This window comes from Aquila chrysaetos, chromosome 1 (assembly GCF_900496995.4).
Source record: "Aquila chrysaetos chrysaetos chromosome 1, bAquChr1.4, whole genome shotgun sequence".
NCBI classification, from domain to species: domain Eukaryota; kingdom Metazoa; phylum Chordata; class Aves; order Accipitriformes; family Accipitridae; genus Aquila; species Aquila chrysaetos.
In genome coordinates, this window is record NC_044004.1 from 14,398,835 (window position 1) to 14,414,715 (window position 15,881).

The 15,881-nt window shown below is 35.4% G+C and overlaps 1 protein-coding gene across 4 annotated transcripts in view; it reads left to right on the plus strand.

Moving 5' to 3' along the window:
* The window catches only part of STX18 (syntaxin 18), a 72,165-nt gene that overhangs the window by 38,939 nt on the left and 17,345 nt on the right, over positions 1-15,881 (plus strand). For 3 of the 4 annotated variants that reach the window (XM_030013719.2, XM_030013807.2, XM_041119403.1), the window contains exons 3-6: positions 10,320-10,435; positions 11,546-11,623; positions 11,727-11,793; positions 15,560-15,675. In XM_030013719.2, the coding sequence (XP_029869579.1) occupies positions 10,320-10,435; positions 11,546-11,623; positions 11,727-11,793; positions 15,560-15,675 (377 nt within the window). Of the gene's footprint in view, positions 1-6,841; positions 7,009-10,319; positions 10,436-11,545; positions 11,624-11,726; positions 11,794-15,559; positions 15,676-15,881 lie in introns of all 4 variants that reach the window. The other variant, XM_030013904.2, reaches the window with a different exon arrangement.

Below are 15,881 nucleotides of genomic sequence, written 5' to 3' on the forward strand. Positions count from 1 at the left end.
CTCAGTCTATAGGTATCTCTAAGATAAAAAATGAACAGTGCACCATACCTGTCCTGGTTTCAGCTGGGATAGAGTTCATTTTTTTTCTAGTAGCTGGTATAGTGTTATGCTTTGGATTTAGGGTGAGTAGAATGTTGATAACACACTGATGTTTTCAGTGGTTGCTAAGTAGTGTTTAGACTAAGTCAAGGATTTTTCAGCTTTCATGCCCAGCCAGCAAGAAGGCTGGAGGAGCACAAGAAGTCGGGAGGGGACACAGCCAGGACAGCTGACCCAAACTGGCCAAAGGGGTATTCCATACCATGGGACGTCATACCTGGTATATAAACTGGGGGGAGGTGGCTGGGGGGGTGCGGATCGCTGCTCGGGAACTAACTGGGCATCAGTCAGCAAGTGGTGAGCAATTGCACTGTGCATTACTTGTTTTGTATATTCCAATTCTTTTATTATTATCAGTATTTTATTTTTTTTATTATTACCATTATTATTTTCTTCTTTTCTGTTCTATTAAACTGTTCTTATCTCAACCCATGAGTTTTACTTTTTTTTTCCCCGATTCTCTCCCCCATCCCACTGGGTGTGGATGGAGTGAGCGAGAGGTTGTGTGGTGCATAGTTGTTGGGGTTAAACCACAACAATGACATACAGTGAATGCTGTCTTTTGGGGAAATATATTTGTGTGGGGAAAACCGCTCACCAAAACTGCCTGGCCTTCGTCACGCTGTTATTTAAAGTGGGTTGATCTGCCACCCTGGTTATGCATAGGGAAAGAGGTGTTCTCCAGGGTTCTGGGACACCATTTTATTTTGAGATTTGTGGTTCAAACCCAAAACTTTTAAAATTTCAACCAGATGTAAAATTGGAAGAATGTACAGTGTGTGCAATACAGAATGCATCCCACTTGGGATGCATTAAAGAACTGGGATGCACTTTTTATAAAGATGCCAATGAATTTCTCCCAAGTGAAGTTTCCACTTTAAAGAGAATGTCAGCAAGTTGTTCTTGAGGTGACAAAGGTGGATCATTGTGGCAATGCCCTTCTTGGGTGGAAGCGTGTGAAGTATCACTTAAAAGAACTACATGTCTTTTTTTCACAGTCATCTGAGAAGCACACAACTCACTTGGTTGTTTTGGTTTGGGTTTGGTTTGGGGGGGGGGGGGCGGGAGTGTGTGTGTATATATCCAAATGGAATAGCGTAGGTAAGCTTTCCCTTTTAAAGGATCTTCTGAAATTTCACAAATTCCTGTGTTGTATTTCTCCAGTCCCTCAACATAACTGCAGTATTGCATGGGGTGAGTCAGGCCTGTCTGCGTTCCAATTCTGCCACAACCCTGACTAAAGCTAAGCTGTTGCTGCAATTAAGGTAGAGAAAATACAGTCTAAAGTCATCTTGGGTTGAAGACACTGAGTCCCAAGTCAATTTAATACCTTTCTCTAAAAGGCTTTACGGGTACCAAATAGGAGCGTTATCGAGACAGATATCCATCCCCCAGGAGAAGACAATAGGAATAGATGAGCTAACTGCTATTCCTTAAGCTCGGTCCACATTGGAGGAACAGTCTTTCTGAGAAACAACTTCTAGGCCTGAAAGGGTCTTTCACAGTAATAGCCATACTATACAATCAGTGGTATCAAAATGTATGCCTAAGTTGCCAGAAGACTTCTAGCACCTATTTTTGCCTCCCTGAGATTCTAAGAGCAGCATTTTCTTGGGTCAAAAATAAAACAAACAAAAAAAAAGAAGATTTTTGGCATGTTTTATAAGTGTAAGGCCCTGAGAACTATTCGTAGTCAGTGCTGGTGAAAATGAAGCTCGGGGGGGTGGGTGTCAATTCTGTATGCAAGGTGTTTGAGGAACTGCTTTTCCAAGCAGCAAGCAGAAATGGTGTACAGCTATGTGTTATGACTAGCTCTCTGCTTTTCGGCTCCTGTTGGAATAGGTCATGAACAACACTAGGTGGAGCTACCAATTTAATACTGAAATAACTGTTTTTACTATGTGAAAACTTTGTGTGAATGCATAGGCTGAGAAACTGCAAATAATTGCAGTAAGAGCAAACAGTCAGTAGCAGTTAAATTTGGGGTACCATTTGTATTTTAACAGTAGCGTGCATAAAATTGAAGTGATAAGAGGAGTAAGAATTTGGCCAAGCTATTTTGTTTTTTAAAAGTTTTTAATGTTCTTTTTGTAAACTCTATTCTAACCAGTTATCATGGTAATTCTCAGTGATTTTTACCTCCCCACACCTTAGGTATTAACTACGGAGAGGAAAAAAGAAGTGTCATTTCCTTTATTAAACCATAAAATAATCCTCCAAATCTCATCTGTGATTGCACTTGATCCTGTCCTTAATGGTCAAACTTATAAAATAGTACTGTCAAATTCCATACTAGATTGCTTATGCTGTTCTACTTTGTGGATGCAAAGAGGATCATTGGACTTTCTCTACAACACATGTTTTAAGGAAAAATAATAAATAATGAAAACACTGAATGAGTAGCAAAGACTGCATGACTCATGTTATTATTGGTTACACCTACTAAGAGAAGGACCAATAACTTTATATGTACCATTGCTTTTATTTAACATTAGAGCCTTGTTTTGAAGAAAAATAACTTAAATTATTTTAATTATTTTCTTGCTGGTTTCATATACACATTTCAAACCTAAGGAAGCCCTTTGGATGTCACACTCATGATCAGTGAACACAGTCAGTGGCAGGGTATTTTATAAGAAACGTGTAGCTAAATCATGGGACGTTGCATCATCACTGTTTCTGCTAATAGTATTTGTCTCTGAGCTGTCACTTGTGGTGTTGTTAACTGTAGTCTCTCTCCAAGAATTTTTGGAAAGAAGTGAAATTCAACAATCAAGAAATACTTTATGACATCTCAGAGTATTTGAAAATTCATTAATTTCTATTGGAAAATGCTCTGACAATACTGAAAAACAGCTATGGTAAACAGTATTTGGGTATTTGTTCATATCTGGTTTATGGCTTATCTCAAGGACTTCCTCACCAGCTTTTTCAAGTGGGCTTATTAAGCTTCATAGTGGTGTTTAGAAAGCACATGTGGGGTATAGTCCTTGAGGCAATGTATAAGCAAACCAAGGACTTTTCCTTAAAACAGAACTGGTGAACTATTTTTTTTAAGTTTACTAGATAATCACAAAAGTAATTTTCAATTTATGAGTAAATATGGTAAACTCCTGACATATATTAAAAAATTATCCCTGCTATATTGTGATCTTTAAGGACTTTCCCAGCAATGTTGCATTTGGCTAATGTGTATCTTTAGTGAGTTGTGATGCACAATACCTTTTTTTTTTTTTTAAAAAAAAAAGGGGGGAAGAAAGCCCCTTCCTGACTCTATAAAGTCTGAATATCAGATTCTTCTCTTGTAAGTGATATGCTGATGAGACTTTATTGACTATAGTGGAATAATTTCTCATTTATGTTGCCATAACAGAAAAATGAATAGTACCTTTCCTTTTTTCAGTTCTGTAGAAAATGAGCTGTAGGGGTAGGTGGCTATTTCTTTCATTTCCCTTTGGTCATAAACTGGTCAGAACAAGTTGATCACTTTTCCTGGAAAGGAGAAGGCAGGGACTCTTGGTTCCTGAAGATGTTAATAAGATGTGGGTGCTTTTTTTCTTAAGCAAACTGTGATCATTCCTTTCAGATGAGGATTGTTACTTACCTTCCCATTTTTAGTGTATGACTGCTATACATTCTATATATCCTTTCTCCCAGTCCATTTGCTATAATGCATTCCTACATTGCTTTCTGTGCTGTGTGAGATCCGATCTTCAGTCTTTGGTAAATTGTCTGATGTTTCATCTGTGAACAGCTTGTGCCTTTGCTTTTCATCATCGGCTCCTTCATGGTTTTGATCATTGAACCACCAAGACAGTTTGTATGTTTGTGTTAAATATAGTTTGAGGAACTAGCTGTAGTGCCCTAACACTTGGGAATTTGAAATGGTCCTCTTGGGATTCCTCCACAGCCTCCAGTTTCTCTGAAGGATCTTTCAAGGTTTAGACAGTTTAAAGACCAGTAGTTATTCCTACTGTTTTAATCAGACATTGGAAAGGAATTGAGAGAATTCTAGATTTTGACCACAGAACACCTCATACTTAAGGAAAATCTTTGAGAGAAGAGCTTTCCATCTGGGATTATTAGACATCTAATTTATTGTCTTTTGCAACTGCAGAGATACTGATGTAGTTTATCAGTGTAGTGTAGGTTGGTTCTGAGTAGAAATGATGCTTTTTCCACAGGAAAGGCTGGATGGGTGGCTTCTGATGTGTCTTCATTACATGCTTCTGAGGTCCTTCTGTGCAGTTAAGTGTTTGAACGTTTCATATGTTGTTTATTGCAAATAATATACTCTGAAAAAATTCTTAACAAATTATCTTTCTCTCTTAAAAAATAATGTTGGTGCCCAGTAATTATGCCTTTTGCCCTAGCATTTATCTCCCTAGTAAAGCTGGAGAAAAAAAAAAAGTCAACAAATCACATAACATGTTTGCCACCTAATAGAAGATCGTTGAATGCTTACCCTGTGTTTTGTGGAGAGTGTTCCCTTGGCTTAACCAATAAAAAGAAAAGAAGTAGCCATTAAAGGGCTCTAAAAATAGTGTCTTACTGGCTCCCGTACAATGCCAGACTTCTTTCTTGTCTTGACTTAATCACATTTTTACAAGAAGCATGACTTTGTTTGTTATATTAAAATAGTAAAACATGTAGATGATCTGTAAGGACTTTCTTCGTGGAGGAGTATGTAGTATTTTTCTGTTCTCCAGGGAATTATTTTCAAATTATTTCTCTTCTTTTTCTATTGTACTAAGTTCATATATCACATTTTAGAAATAGTAATTCTTCCTAGCAGCATTCTGGAATTTCTCTGCAATATTTTACAAAACCAAAAGTACTAATTCAGGTATGCCTGTACTGCCTGTTCTAGTAGCTGAAGCTTCCCCACAGACCTAAAAAAAAATTAAAATATGTTGTTGTGGAATGTTTTGTCATTTGAGTAGACAAGTTTTTACCTTGAATTTATGTCGGACAGCATGTAGATGGAAAAGGCAGTAAATTAAAATGCACAAATTGTAATAAATAATGTTTAAACTTAATAGTTAAATAAGAAATAAAATAATTTAAAACATACTGGATGCCCAAAGGGAAGAAGTTTAAAAATGTCTGCTGTATTTACAACTAAGGTTATACATACATGTACATATGGGCATATACCTACACACTTGTGTGTGTGTAAGAGCATTTATGTATATATTTGTAAGGCAATATCTGCAGGTGGTAAGTTGGGCATATCTCTGCTAAAACAGTACATATTGATATTTTAGGACTGGTTTATTTCAGCTTATTGCTTCTCTCTCTTTTGTATTATGTTGTTGGAAGAAAATCAAGTTTTTCTGCTTGATTTGGTGTCTTTATTGAATCAGTAAGCAGAAAATATTTTATGCACCAGCAGAAAGAGTTACTAATTCCAAAAGCTGCTGTAACCTCTCCATCAGCTCTGATTCCTTGTGCTTTGCCAGCAAAATAGATCATAGAAATGATAGGCTGGAAAGAGCATGGCTGACACATTCAAAAAGAGAATGACTAGGTCATTCTACCACTGTGTTTTGCTTGGTCTTAAATATTTCTTTCAGTAGAGATTCCATATCCTCTCTCTGCTTTCTCCTGTTTCCTTATCCATGCTACTAGAATTTTTTTTTTTTTACACTAACTTATTTTGATTTTCCTCAGTCTCTTCTAGAATCAACAATTACAGTATATTTGGTTTTTCATACATGTTCTTCTCGACCTTTGATCATACTTTTTTCCTCTTCTTTGGACACTGTCCCAGTAGGTGTTGCAATGAGGTGCTGAAATGAAACAAAACTCCAGCTGAGGACTTGCCCAAAGCTAAGGATAGCAGAAAGATTACCTTTCATTCATAATGGATTATACTGCATTTATGCATCCCATTGTAATGATGACTTTTTATGCAACAATGTGTTGTTATGTTCGGTTTATGATCCATTATGATCCCAGATGGCTTTCTGAAGAACTGTTCCCTAATCAGTTGTTCCCCATTCTCTGTGGGTTCAGATAATTGTTCCTGCTGCAACAAAGAGCCTCTGACCTTATTCAAATTCTTCATGTCATGTTTCCAAGTTGGCAGTATTGTTTTGAATTGAAGTCTTGTTCTCTTGATACAGTTTTAATTTGCTTAGCTGTATGCCTCTGCAAATTTAATAAGTGTATACTCCATTCTACTGTCTGAGTTGTTAATGAAAGTATTAAATAGCATTGGATTCAGGACAAACCCCTGTGGAACACAACTCAGTGTGTCCTCCTCTTTTGGTATATAACTACTCCAAGTTCAGGTTTTCAAACAGTTTCACATCCATGTGGTGCTTGTTTCTTCTAACTCATTTATTCACTGGTAGCTTATGAGAATGTCATGTGAGATGGTAACAAAAGCCACACTAAAGAGAAGATATATAGCCATGATTGTTTTTCATCCATCCGTAACACCTGTTACTGCATCCCAGAAGTAAATTACACTGTGTATGACTTACTCTTGATTCATCTTGGCTACTGGTTATCTTTTTATTCTTTCATAAGTGCTTAAAAATTGTTTGATTATTCCTGTATTTTCCTAGGCTGAGTGGTCAATAAGTCCTCTGCTTCCCCCCCACCCCTTATCCCTATTTATTAAAGATAGTTGTTATGCTTCATCTTTTCATTGACCTAGCAGTCACTTATTCCCCTAGTTCTTGGCAGTGAGGATACATCCTGTCATTTGATGCATTTCCTATTTTTTTTCCAGGGCCGGGTCTCCTGTTTCCGCACACTATATGGATGTGCGTACACCCTGGGCTTTTCTGGAAGTCAGTTAGTTCCCTTCAAGAGTACACCTTTGGCACACAGACAGGAAGGATATATACTTCATCAAGTTTACCTTCAGCGTTATCCCAGGAGGCACTGCACCCTCAGGTACACTCGTGCCATGACCTGGTTTGCATAGCACTCTTTCTCATAGTCATTCACTTAGCATCTTGTTATTAATATATCATCTGACACTTGTTATTACTGATGAAAAATCAACAAATAATTATGGTTTCTTTTTTGTTTTTAAAAATAATGGAGGTACTAAATTGGGCCCAGGTGATTTAGAAGCAGTAAGCTAAAGGGAATAGTAACTGCAGCTTATAAATGACCTTAGTGATGAAAGTTAATGCAAAAAAAAAAAAAGCAAGAAACATCTAGAATTTATTCATACTCTGCATATAATTTTATTTCTCTACTGAGTAACAACCTAACACCATATTCTTAGGTGTTTCTCTTAGTAATGTTTGCAGAGCAATCTCTTGTCACTGGCATCCCTTGCCAGTTGTGTCTCATCCTTCAGTTGAAGCTTTTCTGATTGTGTCCCTACATGTTGTGTGCCTTTAGACTTGTCAGTAGCAATCAGACCTAATTTGCACTTTCTATATTCTGCTTTTTGTGTTTTGAGCTAAATGAAGAGCTCATAAAGTAGCGAAGTTGAAGTCTTACTGCATTGCCTATTCTTCCAGTTCATCAAGGGCAGAATTGCAAATTATCGTAATGTAATTTCTATATGAAAACTACTAGTTCATCTGAATTCTTTTCCTTTTTAGGTTTCCCTTTTCTATGCAGTTTAACCTAATTTTTCTAGACTGTTGAAGTCTGCCTACTTGATGGCCACTGTCTTTATCTTAGTCTTCACCCACCTTCTTAAAAATCACGAATAACCCAAGTTGTCTTCCAGCCCAAGTTTCTTGTGAAGCTTTCTCCTATTGATTAGCATAAAAATTTATAAGAATTTCTTTTCTCCCTTTCTCCCTTCTTTATCTGCATGCATTAGCCAGTGCGTGTCTTGGCTAATTCTTCTGATTGCTTCTGAAAAAAATGGTTTGACCTTTCTTGATTTAGTGATGGTATCAGTCCATTGGTATGATACTGCCACTGCACTTCTGAGCAAGTATTTGTATCTCTGACATACAGGAACACAGCTGGATTTTTTTGTTGTTGTTCAGTTGTTCTTTGTTAAGTTTTTTGTGGTTTTGTTTTTCCTTGGCCTGTTCTTTTTGAATGAATGGTTCTTTTTACAGTAAGGCTAGAGGATGCTGATTAGATGGATTTTCAGTATAATCTCTTGTGGTGTGTTGACCCTGGCTGGAGGCCAGGTGCCCACCAAAGCCGTTCTATCACTCCCCCCCCTCCTCAACTGGACAGGGGAGAGAAAATATAACAAAGGGCTTGTGGGTTGAGATAAGGATGGGAGAGATCACTCACCAATTACCGTCACAGGCAAAACAGACTCAGCTTGGGGAAAATTAACTCAATTTATTACAAATCAACCAGAGTAGGGTAATGAGAAATAAAACCAAATCTCAAAACATCTTCCTTCCACCCCTCCCTTCTTCCCTGGCACAACTTCACTCCCGGATTCTCTACCTACCCCCCACCCCCAGCGGCACAGGGGGACGGGGAGTGGGGTTTACGGTCAGTTCATCACACGTTATTTTCTGCCGCTTCATCCTCCTCAGGGGGAGGACTCCTCACACTCTTGATCTTTCATCATTCAGAAGCTGCTTTCTCAGAGAGTGCAAATTAGAGTTACAGCTTAGAAGACTACTGATTACAGCTGCGATAGGGATTTTGCCACAAATTTATGAAACCTGTCTGTCCTGACCAATGGAGAGCAATTCAGCTAGTAAAATATAAATGGAAACAGTATATATGGCTGCATTTCTGTAAGTTTTCTATAAGTTATAAAAAATAATTTTATAACATCTAGAATAGTTTTAACCAGAGGGGGGAAAAAAGCCCTGATATTTAGATGTCAAATACATGGCAGTGTTGGAAACAAGTAAAATAGAGAATATTACTTCTAGTTAGTTTGCCTAACTGTTCACTAGCTAATCCATGCTTGTGTACTAGCTGGCCAGTAAGCAGAAACTGACTTTCAAGCCAGATGAAACGTGCTGCTTTTTTCATGTGCGACCAGTCACATGGGAAGAGAAAGAACAGATTTTGGTGTAATACTCAGGGACCTTAGAGTAGGCTTAAAACTTTGTGGAGGAGATCTGGGAGACCTGTGCTGATGGTACATTGAAGATGCAGGAAGTAACTGATGGGTTTGTATGTGGTGAGAGATGATGAGATGGGATGATGTCAATTGGTTGTAGGCATTCCTGTGGCAGGGATTACAGCAGACACAGGGTATATTTGGTGTTATTGCAGTGATGTGTGTGAGATCTCTCTAAGGGTATCAGGCTGGCTTAGGAAACTGAAGATCCCTTCTTTTTCCTTGTATTACTGCATTAATATAGTTGCATTATACATACCTTGAACGAGTGGGGAAATCTTCACATATTAAAAAAAATCTAAATGAGGTTATGAGTTGGGTTTTCTTTCCTTTTTTGAAAAGCAAACATGATAGGCTGTAATGACTATCATCAGGAAGCCCAGGATGAACATAGGATAAGCTGCTGTAGCAAAGTTTTATTATCCTGTCATCTATGGCTGTGGAAACACTGTTAAATACCTTTATACAGTATGCTTTTCTGGTGGTTATCTACAGTGTGTTAATATTTTACTGACAGGCCTCCATTTTGATTAATTTAGTAACAAAAAGATATATTAATCCTATTAGAAAATATTAAATACATAATGTATTATCTAAAATAGAAATAAACAATGGGAACAGGTTTTAATAAATCTTATAATCGACTTGATATTAAAAATGTGCGTTATTTTCCAGTATTATTATTTAGTCTGGTTTGAATTCACAGATTTCATAGTTACAGCTACTTTAAAAATGAAGCTCAGTATTTAGGATAATGAAAACATACATTTAAGTAAAATAAGCTTCAATTTTTTGTACTACTTTAAACATTTGAGCTATTCCTTTATCTTACTTGTTTTCCTGGTTTTAGAATTGAAATATGCTTCAATGGAGTAAGTACTGAGGGTAATGATATATTTTTCTAGTTGCATTTTCTCCTTATCTGCTCAGTATTTCATTTATGTACGAGATGATAGGCTATATTGCTTTTTCTACATCTTTTACTAGTCAAAAAATATTTTTAAAAAACCTCTCAACTTTATAGAAGTGGCATTTTTATCACTGATAGTTATTGTACTTTTTACTTTTTCCATGAAAATCAGTGTTGCAGAAAAGCTTCTGTGGAGATGGTGAGTGGGAAGAAGGTCTAAGATGTGTACTTGTAGATTTTATGTCGGGGATTTCTTAAGTGACAGTTTGTCTTGTTTCTCAGCCATATTATGTCTGAGTATGTGAGGATGACAGATACAGAGCGTGATCAGATAGATCAAGATGCTCAGATATTTATGAGGACGTGTGCCGATGCCATTCATCAGCTGAGAACAGAAGGTAAACTGAGCAACTCTTAAATGTTTTTTCTTAGTTATTGATAAAGGTTAATATAATGCTGAATATGGATGGTGAATCTGAAATGCTTTTGGAAAGAGATTTGGTGAAGTCTCATTGCCTTTTTGTTTGCATCTGTGTAATCCTATTGCCTGATTAGTACTGTACTTAATTTTCTTTAATGTTAGTGGAAGGAGAAACCAGAGCATAGAATTTTATTTATTTGTTCAAATACACTAATTAGCAAGTGTAAAAAAGATAGTCTTAAATATTTACCACTCGAATAGTAATTTAGCACTGTGGCACAGAGACCTGAACCATAGCTCACTAAATTCAATGGTTGTGTCTGTCTTACTTGTCCATCTGTAAGGTATTACAAATACAATCTTTCCAAGTTTGAGATAATTAAATAACTTTAACAGAGTCCTGGTAAAGTAAGAGCGTTTTTGACAACTTGAGTAGGGGATCATACCTTTACAACACTATCTTATGAAAGTTCTAGAGAGAACTTCTGTTTTGCCATTTTCAAGTTGACTTTATGTGTGTGTTTTATCAATATACCAAAGATTTTCATCAGCTTTGAAATGCTACCTAAACATAGCTGTAGCATTATTCAGAATTATTGAAAGTCAGTCATGCATTGGCACTACATAGTATCAAAATAAGAAATATTAATATATGTGAATTAAAAGTATGCTTGACATAATAAATCCCAAAGATTTCCACATAGTCTATACACTGGAGAATTTAAAATGTTAAGAAGTTAAATATTTTAAGGAAGTTAAATCTCTAGATCTGTTTTGCTATGCTTAGCTTGGTGACATCTATTCTTGTTTAGAAATTTAATTGACATAATATGACTCAGTGGCATATATAACAAATCAATAACATAAATATTGTAAGACACTAGCTGTTTTCAGCTTTTGCTTTGTTGTAATTATTTGTTGTTTTACAGAACCTATATTTAAATATAGCTGTGTTTAAAATAAATACTAATATATAAAGTCTTAATAGGCTCTTGAATATAACTTGCATATCAACTGAAAACGCAAACTTTTGTGCAATTCAGTAAAAATTTAAAAGATTGTGTTATATCTTTCTTATGTATTTCAGCACACAAGGGTGTCCAGTCTGCTCAGGTAAAGGAGCACAGAACAGCTGTCTTGGACTTCATTGAAGATTACTTAAAAAGTACTTAGTATTTATTGAATGGTTAAAAATGAATGATTGTATTTTCCAAGAGAGAAATAATGCTCTTCTAACCTGAAATTTTGTTTACTGCTATCTTGAACAGGAGTGTGTAAGCTGTATTCTGAACAAAGAGCCATACGAGTTAAGCGAGTGATAGATAAGAAGAGACTGTGAGTAGTGTCAAAATATAGTTTAACTGTGCCTTTCATTTGTAGGACATTCAACAAAACTATTATTCATGTTTAGATTCTAAGGAGATTGTTTTAATGGAAATCTGTAGTTGGATGAGCAACTTTTGCTGTCAACAGGTACATTCCAGGGCTCTCTTACACTTCTGGCATGTGAAGTTAAATCTGTAAATGGCAGAGTGCCAATATAGTGTTGTACTTCTCATTTATGTAAATAATTAAAGCACCGAATCAGTAAAATGTGGGTTAATAAACCTGTTGGACTTCTACAAATGCAACAAAATATCTTTGTGTGTCCCATTAAGTAATATTCTGCATAAAATAATTTAGAATGAAATCTTGCACACTGGTAATATATCTCAAAGATGCTATTTAGGATACCATCTGTTTAGGTACAAGAGACATTCACTTCTCTCTCCTGGTCTCTTTTTGTCTTTTTTTTTTTTTTTTTTTTTTTTTTTTTTTTTTTTTTTTTTTTTAAAGCCATTATCTTTCTGCTGAAGCAAGTGATTATGTTGTGAATAAATGCTACTTGAGATGGCAGGTCTTCATGGCAAGTAGAAACATGATTAAAATAAAAATCTTGAATGTAACTTCTTAACTGAAACAAAAGAGTTTCTGCTTCCTGTCATGGCATACATTCAGGCTGTTAATGTAGAGGTGAAAATGCCTATAAGTTAAAGATCATGTGCTTGCTGGCTTTTTGGTCTGTTGGGATTTTTTTTTTTTTTCAGTCAAGTATCAAAAAACATACTTTTTTCAGTTTTTTTTCTGCACACTCCCTGGTGTAAGAATGACAGGGAGAATGAACAGGTTTGCAATTTATTTAATACCTGAAAGGCTTTCCATGTCTTCTCAGTCTGCATTATTTGAATTCTAACCTTACGTTCCATTATGTACATTTTAATTTAAAAATAACAAATTCTAGAACATACACATCAATAAATAAATTCTTGAGTGTTTTTCCAAGACTTGATGCTGCTTTATCAGTTTGTTGTTTGGCTCGATTAGCTATTTGCATTGAAACTAGAGAGATGTTTTCAGAAGTCCGTAAGTACATTTTATTCAGAGTGATTCAGCTTGATTAAGCACAATTAGATTCACTCAAATATATCCTCCTAAGACATAAATAGTAGTACAAGCCAAAACCCAGTAAACAAAGTACCCCAAACCAGTTGTGAAATTTGGTAAGAAGTAATGAGAGAAAAGTAAGGCATTGGTATTTTTGTAACTCCCATAACTGTTCAGAAAAAACATACAGAAACAAACTGTGTGATATTTTTCGTGTGTAAAAATACATAACCTTATCAGTATTCTTCACACTAAAGAACTTCAAAGAAAGATAGCATGGTTCCTGCAGTTATAGAATTGGCTAACAAATACCACCTCTTCGGTTTGTGGTACTCTTATATTATTGTTTCCATGTGAAACCCCAGGTTCAAGATTTCTCAGATGACTACACAGAGAAAACAACTCAATTTGATGTATGGTAAACATGGAGCAATAAAAAAGCTATTTCAGAAGTTAAGAGTACAAATAAAGAGCAATAAGGCATTAAAAAATAATCAGGAAGATGCAGTCCTTTTATGTAATATTGGAGGATACTGGAGATTGCCTCTTTTTATGGATGTAAAAACTAGAAAACAGATGTTGCCCAGGTGGAGTCTGTATGCATTGCAGATGTGATGTAATGGCTAAATTGTCATTTAAATTAAAATTGAATTTAAATAAATCACAGGGCATAAACCAATCTTTATGATGACTTGAAGAAAAATTCTCTTTTTTCATATGCCTTCAACTAGTTGATTTGTAATTTCCCCAAGGATTTCAGCAGGCACTTTATGTGATAATAAGAACATGTTTCATTGCTTAAAAGAACTAGGCATTCTTTAAATAGTGCATCCCAGGCATCTTGTTCATTTTTAATTGAAAACTTCATACATTAGCCTACTGTTCAAAGTAAGGACAACAAACAATAAAGGAATATATTTCTTTAAAAGTAAATTAATCCTAGTGCAGTTCTTCTTTCCTGCAGTTTAGTCAACTTGAAACAGGAGCGTATCAGACAATACTGAAAAGTTTGCAGTAAAAGTATACTACTTTTATATTGATAAGCTTCCTAAGCTCTTCAATAAATTGCTTCAGTGTTATAATTTTCTTACATAAGTTGCCTTTATGTATTAACTTATATTATTTGATTAAAAATTTCTGCCAATTACATAGGACTAGTTCCCCAGAACGAAAAGCTGAGAAATAGAAACACAAGCAGCTTTTTCTGTAAACGTACTTGGTTGTGATTTTCAGTTTTTATGTTTATTGGTATTCAAAATTATATTTCATTTCAATTTTAAACTTCTTTTTCCATTAGATTGTCTTGTGAATTATGTATGCAATTATTAAAATTAAGCTGATATTTTTATTATCTGGGGAATTGGTGTTTTATTAGTATCAGACCTAGTTATTTGAACTGCAAGGACATCCAGATAAGTCTTTTCCTCATTATTAGGCAAGTTTGGGACTTGAGAGGGAGGAGATGAGAGAAAAAGAGTTCTTTTTTGCAAAATTACCGAAAGCCCAGTACTTGCAGGGGTTTTAGAACTACAAAAAGTTCCCTGTTACTGTTTTTTCCTGTTTAAATAACATAGTCACTCAGTGATGACTAATGCATTATATTCTGTTTTTCTCAGAATTTTCTAATTATGGGTTAGAATTTAGACACAATACAAAGAAGGAAAGGAACACAAAATACAACACCTTCTGTTAAGCAACAGGGGAAGATTGCAGATCATAATGAGATTAACTGTTGATTATATTTGAGAGGGGAGGAAGTGCTGAAGGTGGCATAGGAGGTGATTCAGCCCATTGCTTTTTGGTTTTTTGTTCTTTAGTTTCTCTAACAGCATAATTGCTAAGCATTTAACTGTCTAGTATGTAGCAGTTACAGAATTCATTGCAGACAACAGTAAACCACAGAAGTTTACTGGAAAAAATATGTTGCCACCACTTTTAAACTTTTTTTAGTGCCACAGTGAAACATGCTTGACAAGTACTTAATATATAATCAATAAACATGCTTCTCATTTGTTGCATTGCCTTTGTATTAAAATTACATAGCAGGGACTTAGATGTAGTATATATCTGTCCACTGCATATGTTTTTTCTTTTCCTTCTAAATGGTCTGTTATGTCTTTTGGCACACAAAGTAAGGATCACACTCATTATCATTAAACTATTCTTTAAAGCTAGTTAAATAAAAATACTTGTTCTGGGAAAAACTAATTCTGTCGTATTTTCTTACTTTTCCTTTATGGTAATTGACAATATAAAGTAAAATTGTAATTATTACTTGAAAAAAATAAAGTAGTGGTTGGTGTTGGCTATTGCTACTAAAAAGAATTTTCAGTATGACTAAAATGTCGTTTGCTTTTTTTAAAATACATATATTTTAATACACTGGATTTTTGAAAGGAAGTTTAATAAAATGTATTGTATTTCTATGCTATAGCCTTCAAAATTCTCCTCAACTCTGAACATGTAATGTGTTATGTTCAGGAATACTGTTTGTGCTTTCTTTGCTTTTGTAACTATTTCAGTGAAAGTTGCTAACTACATTTTGTATCTTGACTGGGAAATCTTTAATATGAAGCTTGCAAGAGTTTAAGTGTCAAATTTAAGTCTGTGGTTGTTCTCATTTTAGAGAAATTCAACCGTGTAATATCAGTTAAATTATAGGCTTTTGTGCTTCTAGGTCCAGACTTGAGCCTGAGCAGAGCAACGTGTCCAAATCACCTCTTTCCCCTGAAAAATCTTCACAGAATCCTTTAGATGATTCTGAAGAAAAGCTTTCTGCTGAGGAAAGCAAAGGTAAGAATAAAACATAGTTACATTTCACTTTTGTGGCAAGGCCTGTCTGTTAAATAGTACTTTCTTCACATTACAAGGGCCTGTTCCTGTGACTTGCACCTTTTCTATTTTCATCTTCCCTGAGTTGATCAGGCTTTTGTGAAGCACATTGTGAGACTGAGGAAGCAAAATCTTAAACTTTTTGACATGCTTTTTCCAACCAGCTA